Source organism: Budorcas taxicolor, chromosome 3, assembly GCF_023091745.1.
Source record: "Budorcas taxicolor isolate Tak-1 chromosome 3, Takin1.1, whole genome shotgun sequence".
NCBI classification, from domain to species: domain Eukaryota; kingdom Metazoa; phylum Chordata; class Mammalia; order Artiodactyla; family Bovidae; genus Budorcas; species Budorcas taxicolor.
In genome coordinates this window covers 66,392,909-66,418,375 of record NC_068912.1, presented here as the reverse complement: position 1 = coordinate 66,418,375, position 25,467 = coordinate 66,392,909, and the positions used below count along the sequence as shown (strand labels likewise).

General features: G+C 37.6%; 1 protein-coding gene and 2 non-coding genes across 3 annotated transcripts in view; 2 read left to right on the top strand and 1 right to left on the bottom strand.

The window, feature by feature from the left end:
* Positions 1 to 25,467, top strand: part of GIPC2 (GIPC PDZ domain containing family member 2) — a 96,123-nt gene that overhangs the window by 10,750 nt on the left and 59,906 nt on the right. Inside the window, exon 2 of the mRNA XM_052637217.1 lies at positions 17,706 to 17,891. Within this exon, the coding sequence (XP_052493177.1) occupies positions 17,706 to 17,891 (186 nt within the window). The remainder of the gene's footprint in view (positions 1 to 17,705; positions 17,892 to 25,467) is intronic.
* TRNAG-CCC (transfer RNA glycine (anticodon CCC)) lies at positions 3,317 to 3,389 on the top strand. Its single transcript has one exon. It is a non-coding gene; the product is annotated as a tRNA-Gly (tRNA).
* LOC128045832 (U6 spliceosomal RNA) lies at positions 22,300 to 22,406 on the bottom strand. Its single transcript, XR_008199168.1, has one exon. It is a non-coding gene; the product is annotated as a U6 spliceosomal RNA (small nuclear RNA).

Genomic DNA, 25,467 nt, shown 5'->3' with positions numbered 1-25,467 from the left:
GGCCACCAAAGGAAAATGGTTTCTGTGGTTTTGTTTTATTCATTCACTAAATCTCCAAGTAGAACTAACTCTCTGAAGCAGAAGTCCACAGTGGAGCTACATAGTAAATGTTATTTAAAACCAAATTTTAATTTAATTGAAAAAATAATATATGTACTTAGTGGAAAGGGTATCCACATTTTTTGGGGGAGGAGGGTAAGTAGGAACCATAGTTCCCTAGTCCTCTTTCCCCAGAAGCATCTGGCTTGGCCATTTTTTTGACCATCTTTATAGAAAAATAAAATTTGTGAATTTATAAGTATGTGTGTGAAAGTAAATGCATATCTATGTGGATGTAAACCTCCCTTCTACTTTTAACCAAATTAGGAGCATACAATATATCTGTTCTGTACAGTTGGTAGTAGCAGAAGCAAAAAAGCGGGCCTAACACTGAAGCCTGGGGATGACAGGTGTCCCTGCCGTCTCTTCAGGGTTGCAGAGGGCCATCAGAGTGTCACTCATGTCAGGGTCGCAGAGGGCCATCAGAGTGTCACTCACGTCAGGGTCGCAGAGGGCCATCAGAGTGTTACTCACGTCAGGGTCGCAGAGGGCCATCAGAGTGTCACTCACGTCAGGAGAGCTGACATTGTGTCTTTAATGGCAATGAGCCAATTTTTAGTAATTTCTAAGAAGCCTGTCTTCTGAAAGTGTTTCCTGTACTTTTGCTTCCCTGTGTCTCCTTATGATAAACCCCTATCACCTGACACAACCAGAGGTATTCATTTTTTTAAAAAATTGAAGTATAGTTGATGCACAGCATTATGTTTCAGGTATACAACACAGTGATTCACAATTTTTAAGGTATATTCCATTTTTAGTTATTATAAAATATTGGCTATATTCCTGGTGTTTTACAATGTATCCTTATAGATTATTTTTTATATATAGTAGTTTGTACCTCTTAGTCCCCTATCCCTATCTTTCTCTCCCTCCTTCCTTCTCTCTATAGGTAACTACTAGTTTGTTCTCTATATCTGTGAGCCTGTTCTTTTTTTTTTCCTTTACTAACTAGTTTATTGTACTTTTTTTAGAGTCCACATATAGGTGATATCATATAGCATTTCTTTTTTTCTGTCTGACTTGTTTCATGTAGTGTGATACCCTCCAGGTCTATCCATGTTGCTGAAGTGGCAAAAGTTTATTCTTTATGGCTGAGTAGTATTCCACTGTATGTACATACCACATCACTTTTATCTGTTCACATTTAGGTTGTTTCCATTTTTGGCAATTGTAATTAATGCTTCTGTGAATTTGGGTGTACATCTAAAGGTGTTCCTTGAAACTGTTTATTCAATAAAGCAACTGATAAGTACTTTTGGGCTAGATACTTGCTGAGGTGAAGAAAAGAGGAAGCCAGCTGAGAATGGATGACTGTCACTGTTTCTCTGTATTGTGATCCAAAAACTGCTTTCTTTTCTTACTGTCTTAGAAACTCTAGCTTTTCTGTTTGGGGTGTACTTAGTACTCTGAAGTTTTGGTGATTAAAATGTGGAGTAGGAAGTTGAAGCTTGCTGCTGCTGCTGCTAAGTCGTTTCAGTCATGTCCGACTCTCTGCAACCCCATAGACAGTAGCCCACCAGGCTCCCTCGTCCCTGGGATTCTCCAGGCAAGAACACTGGAGTGGGTTGCCGTTTCCTTCTCCAATGCATGAAAGTGAAAAGTGAAAGTGAAGTCGCTCAGTCGTGTCCGACTCTTAGCGACCTCTTGGACTGCAGCCTACCAGGCTCCTCCGTCCATGGGATTTTCCAGGCAAGAGTGCTGGAGTGGGGTGCCATTGGACATGGCTAATACCAGGGAGGTCCTATGGCTTCTACAGATAAGTGAAAGGGTAGAAAGGATCTTAGATCTTGTCAGTGATAGAATATTTGCCTTTTAGGGATGTATTTGGCTCCAGTTAGTAGTGGCTAAGAGGCTTAAGAACACTAGCACTCCAGAAAGTGCATCTGCTGTTGTATGAAAATCTCCATGGAGATAATCAAAGCACAGTAGAGGAAAAGTTCCAACCTTAAAAAAAAAAGGCTAAAATCTAGGATCTATATTTCAGTCTGTAAAAGTGACAGGTTCTTAAGTTACAGTGTTAACTTTAAGTGGTCTTAAAGGGATACACAGTAACAAGATTGAAGAAATGATAATTCTGCATCCGTTCTTGGAACAATTTGCATAGCCATATATTGCATTAAGTAGTAGTGTTTGTGTGATTGGCATTAACAACCTGTTCTTCATGATCTAGGGCCAGAATGTAACTTGAACCTTCTCACATCTGATACTAACAATGTGTTCTGGGTATAGTTAAGTATTAGGTACTGGTCATGATTTGTTACTCCCTTTCTCCTTTTGTATTCTTTATACTTCCTGCTTTCTATCTTAATTTTCCTGCCTTTTTGTAAAGGTAAGTGGGGGAGGGAAGCACAGCTTGAGCATTAAGGGAGTTATTGTTGAACACCTATCATTACTACTTAACCTGTGCTGTTTTGTCTGAAAAAGCAGTTCTTAACAGCACCCCCAGAAATGACTGTGATTGATAGGTGAGGCAACTGTAGCTCAGAACAAAAATTAACTGCTCAAATCATGTAGTCCAAAGAGATATCTTTTATCGTATGTTTGTCAAACTCCCAGCTCGTGCTCTTTCCTTTATACAAGTAGTTCTTAACCTTACTGGACCCAAAGTTCCCCTGTAATAACAAATATTTTGTGGCATCACTTTTACTTATCCTGAAATAAATATTTAAACAATAACATCTACCTATGTATATAAAACTTTAAAAATTAATATATTCCTTAACAGTAATGCTAGAAACAAATATGGATTTCAATGCAAATACTTGGGGAAACTGTATTAGAAGACATAATGAAGCAGTCAGTTGCTTGTATCTATACTTAATAGCTAATAAATATAAATTTAAAAAGAACAATAGGAATAAGACATGAATATTTTGATTCTATGTTATCTTTTGCTCTCTAAATATTTGTAGATATTCATAGAACTATATAATGTAACAATAATAGGAGCAGCTGATATGTTTTATGTTAAATTCAAATAATATGAACAACACTGCTGTCCGTGACTTGACTTTCTGAGATGATGAACAACTCTTGATAAGGTTCTATGCAAATAAGAAAGGCTTTCCTTGGTTTACGTGGTGATTGCAGTCCAGGATAACTCATAACAAAGCCTACTTTATCTGTAACACAGAGGATCTAGGTTTTAATCATTATGTATATATTCTCTTCCTGACATGAATCTCTAGTAGGACATTTGAAAATCATGCAGGGGACTTCCCTGGTGGTCCAGTAGCTAAGACTCTGTACTCCCAATGCAGGGGGCCCAGGTTCAATCCCTGGTCAGGGAACTAGATCCTGCATGCAACTAAGATTCAGCACAGCCAAAAAGGAAAAAAAGAGAGAGAGAGAGAGAGAGAAAATCATGCAGAATGCCAAACATCTCTTCACTGAGCTGGACCTCTCTGAGGTTAGAGTTCATGCAGTATCCTTACCTCATCCTCTACCTCTCCCAGGGCCAGTGGTGTCACATAATCATTGTCACAACCAAAAAAGCTCCCACAACATTTCAAACAGTTTTCCACTGTCAATTCACAACCACCCACTGGCAGCATTGCTTTATGCCAGTTTGCTTGAGGTTAAGCACTTGCTCTGTGTGGTGAAGCTAGGCAGTAAAGGAGGGGGCGGTGGGCAAAATGGGAAAGCAACAGGAAGGGAAAAACAGTAGAAAATCCTCCTGTTTTACATTTTTAGTTTTAGGATCAGTCTTATAGGATTGTAATTATACGGAGTGAAACATGGATGGTTAATTTGGGAGATTCCAAGCTTTTGCAATAGCTCAAAGCTGCATATCTGCTGTGGCTATTTCACAGGCTTGTAGGATCCTGTGATAGTCAGGGTGGCATGACAGCAATGCTTTAGGTCAGTCTAGTGGGGAGGTGCTTTCTGGGTAGGATGGTGTGCCCTGAGTTTGGTGCCTAGAGATGCCACTGAGGAGCTTCAATTTTCTCACCTGGAAAATTGAGTAATGGAATTGAACCTGGAAAATATACAAATAATGCCTGCCTTATAGGAGTGTTGTTAGAACTGAATGACATAGCATATTAGGTATCGAGAACAATGATTCAATATATGTTAGTTCTCATTCCTTCTTTTCTTCAAAAAAGATGCTTTTTAGGCAATTTTTGACTAATCTTTTGTAATTTTTTCCTTTTAATTTTTCTATTCTGGACCTGTACGATTTCATTCTCCTACTTTTTGCCTAATCCCAGAAAGTGTGGAAAGCAAATTTAAAAGTTTGTCTCTATACATGATCCTCAAACTAAGCTATCTCAGTGTGGAATTCTATGTTACGGTAACTAACGTGGACTCTGAGAAGGGCTTCTTCAATAAAGTTTAGTGTAAACCTAATAAACTATTTCAGTCAACAAAAATCTCAGTTAAACTTGAAATATTAAATATATTAATTTATTCAGAATTATTTTGCATTGAATTATCAATGCTTATTTCTCTTGAGCCAAAAATAACTCTGTAGGAATACCCATATTTCTTTTTGTCATATCTCTAGACATACCTGTGACAGAATTTTCCTCAGCATGGAATTCTAAATTATTCTACTCTGTTTTCCCACAGAACACTTAGAGCTCATTTTCAACTCTCCCCACACTTGTTAAGACTCATAGAATCTTAATTGTGCTTCAATCATGGACACTGACTTCCAAGAAGCTTCTGGGTAAGATTACTTTGGTGCTAAAGGATAGAGGAAGAACTCTACCATTACCTTACTTCAACATGCAAATCATATGTTTTTCCTTTTATCTCATGTTGTCTGGTCTTATCCTCCTGAAAAGGAAGCGTGCTTATTTGATCAGCTTAATAGAAGAAGTATTATAAATAGATGGCCAGGGAACTTATATTTCCTACCCAGACACTTCACAGAGTGAAAAGGAAGATATTAATAATTACTCTGGGACAACAGGGGTAAACTAGGACTCAGAGTCCCTCTAATTATAGAAAAGGAAAAAAAAAAAAAAAAGGTGATGTGAGAAAGTTTATTGTACATTTGCTAATTAAGCACCCACAAGTCAAGCCAGTTTCCTGGGCGGTAAGGAAGGTTTTGAATGGTAGGCATTTGGGGGCGGAGTGGGGAGAGGAGGTTGTATGGATAAAAATAGAAGCAGATAGTGAAGGTACAGTGTCAGCACCAAGCTTGAAGCCAGGAGACTCTGGTACTGCCTGTCCTGGCTCTGGCTTGGTGACACATTCTTGGGAGTTGAGGATGGAACCCTGCAGCAGCCTGCCAGCTTCTTCGGGAAGCTTCCTGGCCCTGTGGGGTCCTCCTCCCCTCTTCTCTAACTCCTCCCTCTGCCCCAGTCCCGGGAGTCCCACGGGCAGGAAGGGCAGGAATGTTGGCCAGCTGAGGGTGGGAAGAAGCTGCTTCGTGAGGGGGTGGGGTGGGAGCGGGTCATAAACAACTCTGGAGCAAAGGTGAGAGGCTCTAGCTGGGGTTGTGACTAAGTGTCTCCGATGCTATGACAGGATTCTATTCCTGGCAGCTCCTCTCCATGTCTTCCCAGTCTCTCTTCTTGGCGCTCTCTACCCCTGGGGTGGGAGGTGGCTCAAAATTGAGCAACCCAAGCCTAGAAGAATCTTCACACACTCTCCCTTGAGTCTCACCGGCCCTACCCATGGGTGAGGTTTTCTGTGCATCTCGAGCCTTCTAATGACTAAGGGTCTAGGGTAGTCAGTAAGTTGCCTCCACTCCCTCACCCCAGCCCTTAGTCACCTCTCATCGAGGGAGCCCCATAGTACATTTTCCTTTGTCTCCTCTTGCCCTGTCACTCTGCAGTATATTTTTCTAATGTCTTTCAGGTGTCCTAGTTTAGAATAAAGATCAATTGCAATCTTTCTGTCTCTCAAGATGTTTACAGTTTCTTGCATGGCCCATTTTCTTCATAAAGCGCTCCTCTCTTTCTGTCAGGATCACATCCCCTCATCACTCTGTTTTGACCCCTGCTGGCTCCCCATGCTTGCTTTCCAGTTTTCCATGATTTATTCGGATGGGTTTTTGTTCTGTTTTTGTTTGGCTATGCTGCAGGGCTTGTGGTCTTTTATTTTAGTCCCCTGACCAGCAATTGAACCCGGGCCCTCAGCAGTGAACATACAGAGTCCTAACCACTGGACTGCCAGGGAATTAATTCCCTTGGGTGGTTTTGAAATATCACATACCTCATAGATATTTCATTGTAAGTGTTATAAGTCTGCTTCCTGGTTAATATGAATGTGGTAATACATGAGCATTTTGCCAAACAAATTTCAAAATTTTGTTTAAGGACCCGTTGGGGATCAAATAGCTATTTTTTTTAAAAAAAAATAGTTCATGTTTGTATATTTAGTAAACTGGAAAGTTAGTCATAGTTCTCTTTACTAATAATTATAATTTAATGTCTCACAAACTGCTATATTCTTGGATGTTAAATATCTCATTATAGTTTCTCCTTCCCTTTTGAGGTTCTCTTGCATCTTAAGTGCCAAACAAGAGGAAACTTTTAAGAGGATAAGTGGTTTAGAAACCTGGAAAATTTGAGATAGCGCCTGACATGGGGAATATTGGTGATTTATGATGTCTTTCAAATTGGCATATAACCTTCCAGCATTATTATACTAGGCTAAAGCTCAGATATCTCCTCTGACCTGAAGCATATTGTGGAAGAGGATGGATATATATAGCTATCCATGTTTGATTTATCTTACTCATTGCATTAGTGTCTATGTAATATCCACAAAGGCAAGACTAAAACCTATCGCTGTTCTTTTAACCTTTTCATATGTTTCAAGAATTGGTTTGAGATTTTTACTTTCTTTGATAACATAGTTCCTTTGATTAGATTTCATTAACAAAGGAAAATGTTCTTTTGGTTACTCTGGGAAGTCATTTCATAGATTAAAACATGTGACTTGATTTTCCTTTTTTGGGGGGTAGGGAATAAAATTATTTTTGTCACATTATTTTGTCCATTAAAAAAAAATGGGGAAAAACAGTGATTGTACCAGGGAAAGAACGGTACAAAGGATGAATCACCTTTTATTTAAGATGCCACTGCTGACCCAGGACAGCTAATTTAGAAATGAATCATTTATAGAAAGTTCTACATAGTTCGAGGCCGGGCTTTGTACAATATCCTTATGAAGGTCTAAAATAGAGCATACAGTATCAGGTTTCTAAATATCTGTCTTGTTGCCAATTTTATATCTTTGAGAAACTGAAACTTTTTTCTAGATGACTGTAGCCATTGTCAAGGTGAAGGCAAAGGTATTGTATTTATAAAATGATATATATTAAAAAAACAAACCTTTAGAAATTTATTACATGTGTTATACTGGGAAAATAACAGATCTTAAATATCTATTTAATTCTATTCATTTCCTTGGGTTATGGTCAGTTTTAAAATTAACTGGAAGAAATAATTTAAAATGACATGTTAAGTCAAACAATGTAATAATATTAAAAAAAATTATTTGTCTGTGTTGGGTCTTAGTTGTAGCATGCAGAATCTTTGGTTGCGGCCTGCAGAATCTCAGTTCCCTGACCAGGAACTGAACCTGGGCCCCCTGTACTGGAAGAGTGGAGTCTTAGCCACTGGACCACCAGGGAATTCCCTGTATTAGTATTTTGGTATAAATCAAACATATTAGGTGGTTAATATCAATATTTTGATTGATATTTCATTTTATAATACATTTGATTTTTAAAGTCCGATTACAAAAGCTCCTTTTTGTAAGCCACCTTAACTCATTTAAAAAAAAAATTAAAAACTATATTTGTTTATTTGGCTGCACCAGGTCTTAGTTGCAGCATGTAGGATCTAGTTCCTTGACCAGGGATCTAACCCCAAGCCCCCTGCATTGGGAGCATGGAGTTTTAGCCACTGGACCATCAGGGAAGTTCCTTAACTCTTTTAAAGAAGTGGGTGGTTTATTAAATAAACAGTGTATTTGGCTCCATGTAGAGCAAAAACTTTTTAGTCTCTGCCTTCTAGGAGTTTTAGGTTTAAAGTTGAATTTATATTTACATCACAGCTATGGTATCATGGCTTAGAAAAAGCACAAAAGTCTGAATTCCAGTTTTGACTCTCATTCACTAGCTATGTGACCTTAGACAAATCATATAAGGAGTGTTGAGCTTTTTTTTCCTTCTGCATAGAGTGTAGTGATGCCTGCACTCATGACCTGATGCACTGAGCTAATGGATTAGCTGAGCTAATGCTTTAGGAAGTGATTGGTAACTTGGATCTCTTTGTGCAGATATTAGGTATGAGAGAGGCAATATTGTAGGGGAAAGAGCTTAGGGTTGGATAACCAGGGCTGAAGTTACATGTGCACCAAATACTACTTAATCACAAACTGTTTTTATCTCTCTAAATATTTATGTTCTCATCTGTAAAAAATGGGTGTAGTAATGCCTCTCACATAGAATTGTCATAGGATTAAATGAGGTAGTATGTGGAAATGCCTGGTACATATAAGTGATCAATTAGTGTTTCTGAGATCTTAATTTTTATTTACTTTGTTCTTCTAGACCTTTATCTTCCCAGTTCTTTCACTTTTACAGTGGCCTAACTAGAGCTGGGAGCCAGTCTCCAAAATGTGTAGAGCTCGGAGGGATGGGCAGGTGTCCCAGTCATGAATGTCACTGAAGAATTGTTTGAGTTCTAGAAATTCCTTGATACAACACATCTACCAAATATTTTGGGGAATCATGTAGAATAAGACACTCAGTTTTTGGAAAGAGTTTTGAGTAATATAATTCTGCCACTCTGGCTTGGCTATAGTTTCTTTTGTTCAAGCACTCAGGATAAGTGGGTTATCTTTTTTACTCAATAGTTATTCTTAGTTTCAGGTTGCTTTTAAGTGAAAGTGAAGTCACTCAGTCGTGTCCGACTCTTTGCGACCCCATGGACTGCAGCCTACCAAGCTCCTCTGTCCATCAGATTTTCCAGGCAGGTTGTTTTTAATTCCTGCTATTTTAAAGGCAATTGACTAGATGGAAATACATAGTATTTTTTTTTTTCTCTTTTTGAGGAAAAGTCTGTGAGGTTTAGATAATAGCCTAAATAGTTCTATCCAAGAATAGCCCAGATAGAACCTTAGTCATTAACAAAGAAAACATAATCCAAGTGGTTTTCTTGTGTACAAAGATGGTGGTATTAACTCTGGATGAAAGTATGGTTAATTACTAGGTTTAGTGTTATTATGTACTTTCTCATCTTTATTTTCTGTAATGACATTGGCTGATATTTCTATAATGCTTATTTTAAAAAAATATAAAGAGTTAGCAAGGTTCTTGGTAGATTGAGATGTAGGAAAGTAGTTGTATTAAAGTATTTGGTAACACTGTTATTTTAGATAATCACAGGAGGTAACTGTTTTAGTTTGCTTATGTTTAAAATCACATTCCCAAATACTGTAATGCGAGCCATATAAGCCCATAATTTCTTCCAGAGATTTTGGAACATGTGGAATCTTGGGCCAACTCAGTTCCTGTTTAAGGAAGGCATTAAACAAAAAGTTGGAAATGGACTTCCTGGAGTTTTGAAAATGAATCTGATGTGTTTTTGGAGAGATTTGTCATCTGTTTGCGGGCCAGAATATCTTTTGAAACACTAATGGCAAATGATTTATTTAAATGTATTCACAAGGCATACTTATGGAATATATAATGGCACCACCAGAGAAAAAGTAATATTATTTTATATTAATGGCTCTATACAGTAGTTCAGACTCTTATCATTCTAGCCATATTGAGTTTCTAGGGTGAATAATCATAACCATGTGATAAGAACTGAAAAATAGCAATTGAAATATAAAAGCATGCTAAAAAAATGGTCATAAGTTACACTCAACAAAAAAAGTCAAAGGATACTGTAATTTATGGGAGAAAATGAAATCCATCCTGGTTATGACATTAAAAAGGAGCAAATCTAATTTTCAGGAAAAATAATGCAATTTAAGAAGCTGTCAAGCGTAGGTATAAATATTATTCAAGGAGCACCTGTATTCCAGGGATAATACTAATAACAACCTTTGGAGATTTTTAGTTTAAAAAGCACTTTTATGTATACTCTCTCACTGAGTTTTGGTAATAGCTGTGTGATGTAGACCAAGCTTTACTAATGCCTGGATGTCCATGAAGACCAAGAAGGTCAAATGACTGAACTCGTGAGAGTACAGAATTGGGACTAGACGTGGGTCTTTTACCCCTTAACCCACTGTTTCCTTCTTTTGTTTACTTCTATTTTTTCCTTTCTTTTTCATAACCATTCCAAGTATAACATAGCTCTTTTCTAGATAGCTGTTTTGCTGATATTGGAGTAAGGGGAAGGCTTCACTTTGTGCCTGAAACTTTTGAGAGGATATGAAATTATAGGATAAGAATGCATAACACTTCAATGCCTAGCATTTCATTGCATAACCCTTCAATTCATAGCAATTACATAACACTTCCATGCATTAAAGGAAACACAATTCACCATAGACCTCAGAGTTGCCTCTTTTTTTTTTTAAGGATAAAATGAGATAAGTAGAAAGAACTTTTAAACTGTGAATTATAAGGAGTTCCTGATAGTCTAGTGGTTAGGATTCTGTGCTTTCAGTGCCTAGGCCCAGGTTCAGTCCCTGGTTGGGAAACTGAGATCCTACAAGTGGTGTGGTGACGCCAAAAACAAAACAAAAAAGCCCCCTGTGAGTTATGAAGACACAAAGGATAATAATTCTATCAGTCAGAAATCTGTTAGCCCGAAATTGGTTGGTGAAATTATTGGCTTCTGGGATAGGACTGTGTATCAGATAGGATTTTTTCAGCTACAAGTAGCACAGAGCTAGTTGAACTGCCTAAGACAACTTGTTTTTCTTACAAGAGGTACTGTGGTTGCCAGAGCTGATTATCAGAGCAACTCACCAATGTCAAGGACCTAGGTTCACTCCAAATCTTTGCCTTTCTTGGTGTTGATCTCTTCCTCAGTTAGTAGTAAGGTGGTGGTGGAAGTTCCTAGATCGCATACAGGTAAGGGTACCTACAGGGGCAGAGGGGATGGTTGTCTTACTGTGTTTGCTTCTTAGGAATGAAAAGATACTTCTCTGAAGCTTCCTGGACTTCCTCCCATGTCCTGTTGGCCAGGATTGGGCCACATGCTTACTCCTATGTCACCGCTTTACTAGTTTGAGCCTTATGTCTGTAACGGAGGAGGTGAATTTTCCTCCAAAACACATAGAAGGTATAAAAGTGAAGTCACTCAGTCATGTCCAACTCTTTGCAACCCATGGACTACAACCCACCAGGCTCCTCTGTCCATGGGATTTTCCGGGCAAGGATATTGGAGTGCTTTGCTTTCATTTCCTTCTCCAGGGGATCTTCTTGACCCAGGAGTCATAGCCGGGTCTCCTGCACCACAGGCAGATTCTTTCCTGACTGAGCTACCAGGGAAGCACTTTATACCTGCTATCTGAATATTACCTTAGGAGGGGAAGGGGGTAACAGCTTCCAGTGTCCATTGCTGAATGTCTTCAGGTGAGATGGGATCTAGAGGCTCTACCCTTCTGCATGTGTCAGCTTTGTCCCCAGGGTCAGTCTTCTAACGTTGAAGTGACAGCTGCAGTTAGTCACATCAGAGCGGGAGAGATACCTTTCTAGCAGCTTCTGTGGAAAAGAAGATTCCTTCCCCAGAAATCTTAACAAGTCCTTTCTTGTATCTTTTAAAAATAATTTTATTTGTTTGGCTGCCCTGAGTCTTAGTTTCGACATATGGGCTCTTCTGTCTTCAGTTGCAGCATGTGAGATCTAGTTCTGTGACCAGGCATCAAACCCGGGCAGCCTGCCTTGGGAGTATAGAGTTTTAGCTACTGGACCACCAGGAAAGTCCCTCTTCTTTGTACCTAACTGGCCTAAGTTGGATTATGAATTAGTCATTAACTGATTGAAACCTAATCATGATTCATTTCTGATGGAACCGAGGATGGGGTCACTCATCCCCAAGTTATCATATGGCTTAAAATGGGGAATGAAACTTGAGGGGGCAGGGGAATGGGTACTGTAGATATTGATGTCCAGCACAATAACAATTTAAGCTCTCCATCTGGCCCCAAAGGGCCGTGGCTTTCTCCTTGCCTTAAGTTGTCTCTGCTATAAATCAGTGACAGGCATGCAGTAAGACAAATATGACAATAAGATGAATTCCTACCTGCCAGAAGTTTACAAAGCAGCACATGGTAAGTTCCACAAGAAATATATAAAATTTGATAGGTGTATAGAAGATGAAGTAATAGCATTAGCTTAGGGTGTTATTAGAAAATGTTGTTTAGCTAGACTTTATTGGATGGGGAAGATTTTGTTAAATATAGACTAGATTTAGAAGTCGAGTTTCAGCCATGGTATTTTTGGCCAGGGGAACAACATGTATAGATATATGGAGATGGGAAAAATACAAAGTATAAAATTATTAAAGACAAAAAAAATTGTTAAAGGCATGGGATTCTAGAACAAAGCTGCTCAATGGTAGCTGCTAGCCAAGTATAGATATTGAGTACTTTAAATGTGGCTAGTCCAAATTAGGGATTTCCCTGGTGGCTCAGGGGGCTTCCCTGGTGGCTCAGATGATAAAGAATCTGACTGTGATGCAAGAGACCCAGGTTTGATCCTTGGGTCAGGAAGATCCCCTGGAGAAGGAAATTGCAACCCATTCCAGTATTCTTGCCTGGAGAATTCTATGGACAGAGGAGCCTGATGAGCCCCAGTCTGTGGGGTCCTAAAGAGTCAGACACAAAAGGGTAAACATACATCAGATCTTAAAAACTTATTAAAAATGTAAACTCTCAATTTCATTTTAAAAATAAATGATTAGATGTTGAAATGATATTTTGGATATATGGGGTTATATGAGGAAATTAGATTAGTTTCGCCTATGTCTTTTGTTGATGTGATTTTTTTTAGAAAATTTAAAATTATGGCATTTGTGTTACATTTCTATTGGGTAGTACTGCTTTAGAAAGTGAAATAGTCATAAGTACTCCATCAAGCTTATGAAAATTGGCAATGGTGTTGATAAAACACCAAATATAGATACCCCAGAAGATGTTTAGGATTTCATTTTACAATAAAAATCATCAGAAAGGTATTTCTAATGGTTGGATAATTTTCCTTATAAAATAAACCTTACTCTGAGTTTACTTTCCTTTGATTTAATTTGTTCACCAGAGAGTATAAAAAATGATAAGTACCATGTTGTCCTGACATTTATCTACTATTATCTCTGGAAGTGAGTATTTCTTAGAGGAGCATTGATTCTATAACTGCTTCAGTGTTTCTTGTATTTTTTTTCTCCATTCTTTTGACATCAAACATTATAGTGCTAATTGGATAAAGTCATAATTTTCTCATCCACAAAATGAGGTTAATAAAACTTAGTACACAGGTTGGTTTTATTAAATGAAGTAAATGAATGTGTAGAAAATGCCATTAGGATATCAACTGAGCAGGGCACTGTGTTAAGCTTCATAGGAGAGAGAAAGATGACTAAGGTCTCATCTCTGAGTCAGGGTGACAAATACATGTTACACCAATTGGACTTGAAGGGAAGGTGACTCAGACATTCAAATGAGGTGCTAGATTTAAATGATGTGAGAGAAGTAGAAAGAGTGATTCCACCCAGGCAGTCACATCCCTGCAGAGTCTCAATAGACAAAAGCCTGGGGATAGGGTGGGTGCATGGGTGGCAGGCTTTTTAGATTTTGGATTGAAGGAAATGTCTGAATGGAGATAGGAAAGTTCACAATATGTATGAGATTCCTTTTTTTTTTTTTTAATCTCTAAGACTCTTAATATATTGTAACTGGATTATGTTGCCCCACTGTATGTCAGTGGATCATTGCCTAGCCTGGGAGTTTCTTGTGTACGAGGGCTGGTCCTCGTCATCTTTGTACATCTAGTATGCACCACAGAACTTGGCAAAAAAGCACCTGTCCAATAGAGGATTGTGAGTAGATGAATGAGCATGAACTTTCCAGCATTTAGAGAGTCATATATCACTTTTTTACTTTTCAGTTCAAAATACAGTATCTATGAGGAGTCTTTGAATCTCTAGACCTTTATGACATATTAGATGTATTCACTGATAGTTGTGCATTGAGAGCATGTGAGTGATAGGGTTTTTTCTTTCCTTGAGGGACTAATCTAAAGCCACAGAGTTTCAGTTACCTGCTGCTGCAGAGGGGTCTTCCTCTACCTCCCAGGGACCATGACATTTCTGCTGATTTTCAACACAACCTTCTGTGGAACTCCATTCCATGGCTTTACTCCTTCCAGGAAAGAAACCCTGATGCCTTGGCTGCCAACTGCTGGCTGCCCAGAGTGGAACATAATTCTGTCTTGGAGAAAGCATAATGGGGAAGGGTTATACCTAACAGGAAATCTAGTATTTGCTTTGCAGTGAAGTATGTGAAAAGATTGAAAGAAAGGATGCAGCTTAGCAACTAGATGTTCACTTTGTGTGGGATTTCCTTTTGGGGGCTTCTTCCCCTACCCTATTTTATCATCATTATGTTTTAATGTTTTATTTCCTGTCTACTCAGTAAGTTGCTTTATTAGTGGTGGTTGGATCTGCTATGAACACCATTTAATGATTTACTGGAAAAAGAACAAGGAGAAAACTTTTCTACTCACTTTCCATCATTTTGAGAAAGGATGTGAGAAAAGCTGTTTTCTATGCATACTACTTCTCCTTTTCATCCATTAATAATCATTTTTGTTAGTGGACTAATGAATACTACTGACTTCACAATTGGAGTAAGAAATAGGGGCCGTTATTATCCTAAATGACTTCTCGTCACTCTCCATCTTGAATAATAAAAGTTTAACACCAGCAAATATTTGCAAAGAGTAACTACAAAGCCAAATGTATTATGTCCTCACTGGGACACAAAGGGTTATGTTAAAGGCTCAGCAGTTATTAGCACAGCTCACCAAAGACCTGGGTGAGAAAAGGAAAGGGCAAGGGCAGCAATTCTTGCTTGCAGGCACTGATCCTTCGTACCCTGTGGCCTCTTCCTTGTCCTCATCACTAGCTTCCTTCATGTACCTCTGGGATTTAATCAGGTCTTTGATGAACTTGCTGGAATTCTAACTGTAGAGCAGGGAGAGCTGTTCCAATTCAGACATATTTTAATAGGGCTTAAAAAGCCATTTAACAGGTAGTAATTGCACAGTTTTTGAGCTCCCAGAGGTTTATGGGTGTTTATGGTTTAAAGCTCAAGCTGGGAAATCAGAAATGGTGTGAAACTCGGAGAGGTAGAGAGAGGGTTGGAAGTTGAGAGTTGAGGCAAGGCTCAGGAATGGCAATATCTATGGCAAGTATTACTTGATAACAAAAGGTACAATTTTTCACTTAATCATTTTGGTATAAAAAAGCTGCATTAAAACATCTTTGGTACTCAAAAGATACTCAGTAAATATTTATTGAACTTAATCTTTAAACCAATGGCATGCTTTTTAAATTTTTAAAAAATGGGTATTTATTTATTTGGCTGCACCAAGTCTTAGTTGCATCACACAGGATCTTTGACCGTTGTTACTTGTGAGGGATCTTTAGTTGTGGTGTTCAAACTCTAAGCTGTAGCATATGGGTAGTTCCCTAACCAAGAATCGAACCTGTGACCCCTGCATTAGGATCACAGTCTTAGACACTGGACCACGAGGCAAGTCCCTAGTGGCATATTCTTAACCCTCCTTCTTCTCTTCCATTTTGTAGTTGGGCCCTAAAAATTACTGAAATTATGGTTGGCAAGCTTGAGTAGCATTGTAGATTTTAGCAAAATAAATTGTATTTTTGAAGGAAAATGAAGTCAAACAAAGACTTGGTAAATATAAGAAGTCCCTTTACAACCTCCACACAGCTTCTACCATCCTGTGTATTTAAGTTGCATTAGCCTCTCCAGCCCTCAGTTCCTCCATTTTTAGAGCCAAGGGATTGGACTAGTCTTCAAGGTCCATTTTAGACATGTTTTAAACAATTAAAAAAAATATGACTTCATTCACCATTTACTTTTCTCAAGCACAAAAATACAAGATCAATAAAATTTTCCTTATTTAAAAAAAAACTTATGAGTTTTCCAAAATAGTGTTGCCTCTATTTTCACTGTGTTATGCATATCATGACCTTTGGGAACATGGCCTTTGATGTCAGCATTGTAAATAACAGGTAACAAAACAATGTAAACCTCTTTGAAGTTGGTGAGAACTGATCTTGAATCCTGGCTCTGACAAGTACTATCTTTGTGACCTTAGGCAAATAACTTACTCTCACCAAGGCTCAATTTCCTTATTGGTAATACAAAGATGATAATGTATTTAGAAAGCTGTTGTGAGGATTAAATATAATAATGGATATAAATTGTTCAACACAGAGCCTGGCCCTCAGGAAACATGCAATTCATATTACCTAATGTTAATGATGTCCATGTGTAGAGCCTTCTCTTGTGTTGTTGGAAGAGGGTGTTTGCTAGGACCAGTGCATTTTCTTGGCAAAACTCTACTAGCCTTTGCCCTGCTTCATTCCGCATCCCAAGGCCAAATTTGCCTGTTACTCCAGGTGTTTCTTGACTTCCTACTTTTGCATTCCAGCCCCCTATAATGAAAAGGACTTCTTTTTTGTTCTAAAAGGTCTTGTAGGTCTTCATAGAACTGTTCAACTTCAGCTTCTTCAGCATTACTGGTTGGGGCATAGACTTGGATTACTGTGATATTGAATGGTTTGCCTTGGAAACGAACAGAGATCATTCTGTTGTTTTTGAGATTGCATTCAAGTACTGCATTTCGGACTCTTCTGTTGACCATGATGGCTACTCCATTTCTTCTGAGGGATTCCTGCCCGCAGTAGTAGATATAATGGTCATCTGAGTTAAATTCACCCATTCCAGTCCATTTTAGTTTGCTGATTCCTAGAATGTCGATGTTCACTCTTGCCATCTCCTGTTTGACCACTTCCAATTTGCCTTGACTCATGGACCTGACATTCCAGGTTCCTATGCAATATTGCTCTTTACAGCATTGGACCTTGCTTCTATCACCAGTCACATCCACAGCTGGGTATTGCTTTTGCTTTGGCTCCATCCCTTCATTCTTTCTGGAGTTATTTCTCCACTGATCTCCAGTAGCATATTGGGCACCTACTGACCTGGGGATTTCCTCTTTCAGTATCCTATCATTTTGCCTTTTCATACTGTTCATGGGGTTCTCAAGGAAAGAATACTGAAGTGGTTTGCCATTCCCTTCTCTAGTGGACCACATTGTGTCAGACCTCTCCACCATGCCCACCCGTCTTGGGTGGGCCCACAGGGCATGGCTTAGTTTCATTGAGTTAGACAAGGCCGTGGTCCTAGTGTGATTAGATTGACTAGTTTTCTGTGATTATGGTTTCAGTGTGTCTGCCCTCTTGCGACACCTACCTCTTGCAACACCTACCAACTGAACTGAACTGAATGTTAATGATATAACTGCTGGCATCGTAAATTGAAGACTGTTTCACTGACATTGTAGATTGAAGTATTAATTGAGTAAACTAATGATCAGAATGTTTTCCTGATGGAAACTGACTTAAAATATTTCTTTCTCTTTGCAGATCTTATATTGCACTTTAAACACACCTAAAGTTGACATGGGAAAACTCTTGGGAGCACAAATAGGTCTTGAAGATTTCATATTTGCCCACATAAAAGGGATCAAAAAAGAAGTGAATGTGTATAAATCTGAGGATTCACTTGGTCTCACTATTACAGATAATGGTACTGGCTATGCTTTTATAAAGGTAAGTATTTAAACAAAACAAAACAAAACAAAAACAACTGTGTGACTTATCTGAGGGTAACACTTAAGAAAATTTACCAGGTCAAAGAAAGTTTGAAATGATCTTTAGAGTGAGAACTAATTCACTAAGAATGGATGGAGTGATACTGTTTCCTTTAAAAACTGTTTCAAAGACACCATTCTTTTGTTTACCCTTTCCTTGAATTTTTTCCCCTTCAGTTTAAACTTCCTCTAGGATTTTGCATTTACTGAAGAGGAAAGCCTGGCCCTGGTGCCTACTCATCCATATGGGCTTTTGTACATCTGTAAGCTCGTCATCTGGTGACTTCCATGTTGATTTCCATTGACTTAGTGTTATTTCCAAGTGCATATTTATTTGGCCACCTATTTCAAACAAGGCTGTTTAAAAATTTCTAAACTATGTACAGTTGATTCTTGAACAACACATTTGAACTGTTGGGTTCATCTATATGCAGATTTTGTTCAGTAGGAAATGTTATACTATAACAGTCTAAGGTTGGTTAAATCTGTGGATGTGGAACTATGAATATGGGGAACTGCTGACATGGTGGGATTTTGTTGCAGGGACTTTCCATTGAACAAAGGGTCAGCACCCCTAGCCCCTGCATTGTTCAAGGGTCAGCTGTAATTACTTTATCTAAATACAAAGAGCAATATAAAACTGCAAAGGCAAGAAAAGGAAGTTTGAAATGGTATGAAAAACTTTTAAGAACTGAACAGTGGTAAAAAGATTCATCTCTTAAATAACAATTCTATTATTATAATAAGTAGTTTTTTTTTTTTTTTTTCTGGGGTCGGGGGAGGCACAGGGCTTGTGAGATCTTAATTCCCCCAAATTGTGAGTCCCTGTAGTGAAAGTTCTGGGTCCTAACCACTGGACTGCCAGGGGATTCCCTGTAATGAGTAATTGCAACACTGACTATTATTGAATGCATCTCAGGCAAGTTGCATACATTTTCTCACTTAATGCTTACAACAATTCTATTCAATACCATGTTTCCTTTTTAATTACTTAAAAAACATTTGGCTGCTCTGGTTATTAGTCACAGCATGTGGGATCTAGTTCCTTGAGGCGATCAAACCTGGGGCCCCTGCTTTGGGAGCATGGAGTCAGCCCCTGGACTACCAGGGAAGTCTCTTTATTACTCTTTTGTTGAGGTGTAACAGATATAAACCTTTAATGAATGTTCACAGATCTGTGTAAACACCACCCAGAGCAAGGGAAATTTCATTTCTACCACCTAGAAGGCTCCCTTGTTCTCCTTCTCTGTCAATACCCTTCCCCAATAAAGGTAGCCATTAGTTTAACCTCTATCACCATAGTTTTGCTTATTCTTGAACTTCATATAAGTGAAATCACATATTACTTACTCTACTGTTTCTGGTTTTTGCTCAACATGTCTGTGAGGTTCATCAACTTATTATTTTATATTATCAACTTATTATTTTATAGACATAGAAACAGGTTTGGAATGGTTAAGCAGCTTGCCCAAAGTTATGCAGCTAGACAAATTCAGGATTTGAATCCAAGCTATCTGATTCCAGAGCTGGCAGTCCTAACCACTGATCAAAGAATTACTGATGAAGTTTCTTTATACTTTTATTTTGTCCAAACCTTGATTTGCTGTTGTGTCGTCATCGTTCAAAAAAAATAGCCTTAGGGAAATTATCCTCTTAACTGTAAATAGTGCTTTATTTAACTTCCCACTTGATAGAACAGCTATTTTTAGCTCTGCAAAAGATATGACTCTGCTGAAGGTTGAGTGGGTGACCAAATGGAAAATCCGTGAGTTGGGAAAGTCATGTGGGATTATCTGGGGGAAGCTCAGGACATGAGGCACATGGTCCAATGCCTTTCTAATGTCAGCAGGGAAAGGCTTGGAAGTTTTGCAAACACGCATGGATTTTTTAGATCTTGGCCTCTGATGTCCAGAGCTGTGTTTCTATTTTTTTATGCCTCTTCAAACATGTGCCTGCCTCAGAGTACTAGTCACTAGCCCTGTGGAGACAGAACATGGTGTCAAAGAGAAAGTGGAGTCTAAGCCAAACCTCTGGCTTATAGTTCAACTTAGAAGAGAAATGAATATCATACTGCGTAAAAGGTTGATGTGATTTTTTAAAAGTTAAGGGGGGATGATTTCAAACTTCTTGAAAGTTGTAATAATACAAAGAACTCACATGATACCCTTTACTCAAAAAAAATTTTGCCATTTGCCATATTTGCTTCATTCTCTTTCATGTATATATATATGAACACACTCATATCTGTAGGTAAATTTTCCTGAGCCATAGGAATAAGCAGAAAGCACATATATCTCTTAATAACTTAAAAATGTAGTTTCTAAGAACAAAGATATTCTCTTCAATATACCTACAGTATAGCTATAAAATTCAGAAAATCTAATAGCGATACAATACTCTCAAACTAATCTAATGTTCATATTGCAGTTTTATCAGTTGTCCTAATAATGTATTTTTCCTGGTATAATTCCAATCCAGGATCATGTATTTTATTTAGTTATCATGTCTTTTTAGTGGTCTTTAATCTAGAACAATTCCTCAGCCTTTTATAGGATGTCCCTCAACTTGGACTTTTCTGATGTCTCTTCATGTTGTGAAAGAGGTTATTATGCATTTTTGGCATGAAAATTAAATAAGTGATGTTGTGTCCTCAGTGTATTATATCAGAAGGTGCATTTTATTGGCTTGTCTCAATATTCATGATGTTAATTTTTGTCCCTTGTGTACTCAGTGTCTGCCAGTCTTATTCACTGTAAAGTGATGTTTTCCTTTGTAATAATTTTTGGGGAGATACCTTGAGATTATGTCTATATCTTGTTCTCTTATTTGCACCCCACAGAGTTAGCATCTATTGATGAGTCTTGCCTGACTCATTTGCAAAATGGTGATTTTTATAATTCCATCATTTCCTATATTTCTTTAAAACATTCTAATAAAGTGTGCCACTTATTAATTATTTATTAGCAATATGGTACATGTTTAATTGCTCAGTCATGTCTGACCCTTTGTGACCAATGGAGCTCCTCTGTCCATGGGATTTTTCAGGCAAGAATATTGAAGTGGGTTGTTAATTTAAAAAAATCACCTATTAGCAATGGAGACATGATTTTTAAAATTAATTTTTATTGCTGTACAGTTGATTTACAATGTTGTTCTAGTTTCTGCTATACAGCAAAATGAATCAGTTATACATACACATTTATCCACTCTTTCTTACATTCTTTTCCCATGTAGGTCATTACAGAGTATTGAGTAGAGTTCCCTGTAGATACAGTAGGTCCTTAGTAGTTATGTATTTTTTGTATAGGACACATTTTTTGTATGTATTGTGTGTATAGGACACATGATTTCTCATTCAGTGGGTTCATTACCATCGTTTATTTTGATGCTCAAATTTCCTGAGGTTTGATCTGCAGGAGTCCCACCCAGCCAGCTCCTATATCCTTTTGACCTGCTTCCCATAATTTTATTGAGTAGTTTCTTCTTTTCTGGTACAACAAGATGTTCTAAACTCATCTTTTATCTTCTTTTCTCCAGACTGGAAATCAGCCATGTCTTCAGGGAACTCTTGTTTGTTTGTTTTCAGTGAGAACTGGTATTTCAAAATCGAGATCTGAATGCTGGTTGCATGCATTCATTACTACCAGTGTGTCGCTGTTTCTAGATCCTTTCAGGTGCCATATAAGAGGCTCAAAAACATGTATCTTAGAAATTATGAATTCATAATTACGCCTCCAGTTCTAATCCTGCCTCACAGTGTTCTTCCTTGGCTTCCCAACTGAAATATTTACTTTCAAAATTATTGAAATATTTACTCATTTCCTTAGTTCTGTAATATATACAAAATAGTTTCAGAATTGCTATGTATTTGTACTCTGAAAAATAAACCTATTAAGAGTTCAGGATTTGTAGGGACTTCCCTGGTGGTCCAGTGGTTAAGACTGCACGAATTCAATCCTTGGTTGGAGAACTAAGATCCCACATGCTGTGTGGTGTGGCCAAAAGATTAAAAAGATTTTAAGGTTTGTATGTCCTTTTTGTCTTTAAATGCATGTATACGATCAAAGTATTCTCTTCAGGAGTTATGTGGAATAGGTTCTCACTTGCTCTTCCTCCCTTCACCCCATAATTTTTATTCATTTGAAATACTATTGAATCCATTTGCTTCTCTTTGAATTGAGTTTTTCCTCTCACATTGATTTAATTTTCTGAATACATAAAATGATTTCAAAAGTCAAAACTATAATAAAAGTTGTATTCATAGATGTCATTCCTTCCCTGACTCCCATTACTCATTTCCCCCACTCCTTAAAGTAATTTCATTAATTTCTGGCTCACTCTTCCAGTGTGATTTGCCAAGATAAGCAGAAAAAGTGGAATGTTCCAAGAGTTTGCATGTCATCCTTGTTCAGGGGCTATTCTAATCTTCTCTGTATGGTTCCAATTTTAGTGTATGTGCTGCTGAAATGAGCACTTATATGCTTTTAGCAGTGGTTGGAAGTCAGAGTAGGTTGACGTAAGAGGATGTAAGGGGATTCAGACAAGGGTAAGGAGGCAGGAGTCCCTGATTAAGAAGGCAGTGCAGTGTGGCCCACAGGACCATGGGCTTTAGAATCAAGCCTGTTTTCACTCTTGTTTCCACCATTTATTTACACGCTGGGTGACACCTTAGACAAATCATTGTATGCCTTCTTTCAGATAGGAATATTAGCACCTACTTTATATGATTATTTGGGTATAAACTAATGACACATCTGCAATGTTTGAGAGTACCTAGAATTGATAGCTAATATCTTAATAACAGCAAATCATCACATAATTAGGAGATGAGTCTGATGGCAGAGAGATGTATTTGATAGTACTGCATGGTGCTCACACTAGAGGGGTCGGATGAGAGGGGTGGGAGGGAGATCTAAGAGGGAGGGGTATATGTATACTGATGGCTGATTCATGTTGTATGGCAGAAATCGACACAACATTGTAAAGCAATTGTCCTCCAATTAAAAACAAATTGAAAAAAAAATAGTACTGCATGGTTCTCATAGATGAGCCTCTTCAGGTGGAGAGACAGCAGACTTACATATTTGTAACTTTTGTATCCAAGTGTTAACATTTCACAGGAAAAAGTGTATAAATAACTTAATCAGAAAAATCAGAGTATATTTACAGCTAACTTTGCAAATTCCTAAAATAGTTTAATACTAGAGTTGGGGTACATTTTCTATAAAGGGTCAGATAGTGAATATTTTAGGCTTCTTTAAAATTTAGGGTCATACAGTCTTTGTTGCAACTACTCAACTTGACATTGTAGCACAAAAAGTTATATACAATGCTTAAACAATAAACATAGATGTCTTCCAGTAAAAGCTCATTTATGGACACTATAATTCAAATTTTATATAATTTTCACATATCATAGATATTATTTTATTTTTTCCTGACCACTAAAAAATGTAAAACCATTTGTAACTCATCGGTTGTATAAAAGCAAGTTGTAGACCATACTCGACCTATGAACCATTGTTTGCTGATTCCTAGTTTAAGTGAAGAAAATACTTTTAGATTCAAAATAAAGATAAGGGCTTTACCATGCAATTAAGACATGAAAATCTAATTGGCTTTGAATTAAAGTAACTTATAAATAACCACAGAATGGTCATTTTCAGAATGTCTTCATATAGAAATCTTCATGGTTTGAGGTACTTTTACTTTATTAGAACTAAATCACATTTTAGCAAGATCCTCTGAGAAATACAGTATTCACTTATTTCTAACATTTTGATTGTTTAACCATCCAGAACTAATAATTAGTAAGGGTGGACATGTACAAGGTCCAGAGGTGTGGGGGGTTCTGGGATGGGAGCTAGGACCTCTGAGAAGAGGTATGTATGGTGAGAGTATAAGTGGTGAGAAGTGGTGATCTGAGAAAACAGGCAGCACTGAGATCTGGAGGCCTTGATACAGATGAAGACCAGCTTGTAGAGGCAATAAAAAGTAAAGTAGGAGGGTGGGAGTTGTTAAAAAAAGAATCAGAGTTCAAAGATGATAGGTCATTTTTTTCTAGCTTTATCCCATGTAAATTTAAGGTGTACAGTGTGCTGATCTGATACACTTAGGTGTTGTAAAATGACTATCAAGGTGATAAGATACGTCATCTGGGATAACTACAAACTCAAACTCTAATCTTGAGGTCAGAAGACTTTGGATTCTTCATCTGATTTTCTTTCTTTCTTAACCAGCCATGTGGTCTTGAGATTTGTGTTGATTGGGAGTGTTTTGAGGAAAGAGCATAATGTCTTATAATTATACTACCTCAGTTTGAAACCCAGTTTGCTGGCTTATCAGCTATGCTGCTTTGATTAAGCTGTTTCATTGTTGTGCTTTGAGTTCCTCATTCACTAATGGACTATTAAACATTCCCTCCCAGGCTTATTAGGACTAAATGAAACAACTATGTACAATTTTTATTTGAATGTTTATTATTATGAATAAGGTTTGAGGACAGTATTTGGAGGGTCAGTAGCAGAGACTCAAAGTTGCTGACCATGAGGGCAAGATCAGCTCAAACAACCTTGAATGAATGCTTGAGACTTTGAGAATGGTAGAGTGCCATCCTAGATGTGATGCCATTCTGATATGTGATGAGAAGATAGAGTTTGGTAATTATATGGGATGAATTGATAGAAGTTAATATAATAATGATCTGAAATATTTGGGAACTTCTAAGTTTAATAATATTGTAAATCTTATCTTCTAAAAAATATTTAAAGTTGTCTTTACATTTTGTAGCATCAAACTCTAAAGCCTGGTGACAGAAAGTTCCAGGTGTTATAGAGAATGATATTAAGTGACTCAGTAAATATAAATATAGAATTAATACCTCTTTTTTCTTTGAAGTCCTTTATGCCTGAGTAGCACTTTTAGCAATATTTTTAACCCCTATCAAGTTATGGTATGCTTGTTAAAGTATAATAGATTACAGAAGCTTGTCTCAGTTGCTACCTCATTCTTTATTCTATACTTAGGAAGTTGGGGTTCAGGTATCCCATATAGTATATCATCAGTGTCTCCCACTTTGCTTCTACGTATGATTCACCTTATGATACCCTTCTCCAAGTTTCTTATGTTGGTTTTCCTCTCTCTTCATCCCAGATTCTTATCTGCTAGTTCTGATGATTACCTATGCTTTGATTTTTCTCTTGCTCACCTGGATTCTCACCTTGCTGCCTGCTGACTTCTGGTAATTGTCTTTCTACTCTCTGGACACTGATCTGGCTACCTGTGGCTACTCATAGGCTCTGGTTACCCTATATTGTGTTACTTTAAAGTCTTTCAGTTTTTTTATAATGCTTATTTTGTAAATAAAACAATGACAATAAGTCTTAAAAATGAAAAATATGTGGAGCTGAAATTTGTATAATATAGGTCATCAAAGGAAAAATGGGTTCAGAATGTATCAAGAAATAAATTAGAATAAAAATTAAGAATGAGTTATAGATTTTCACATTCTCCAATGACTTAGAAGTGGTTAGATG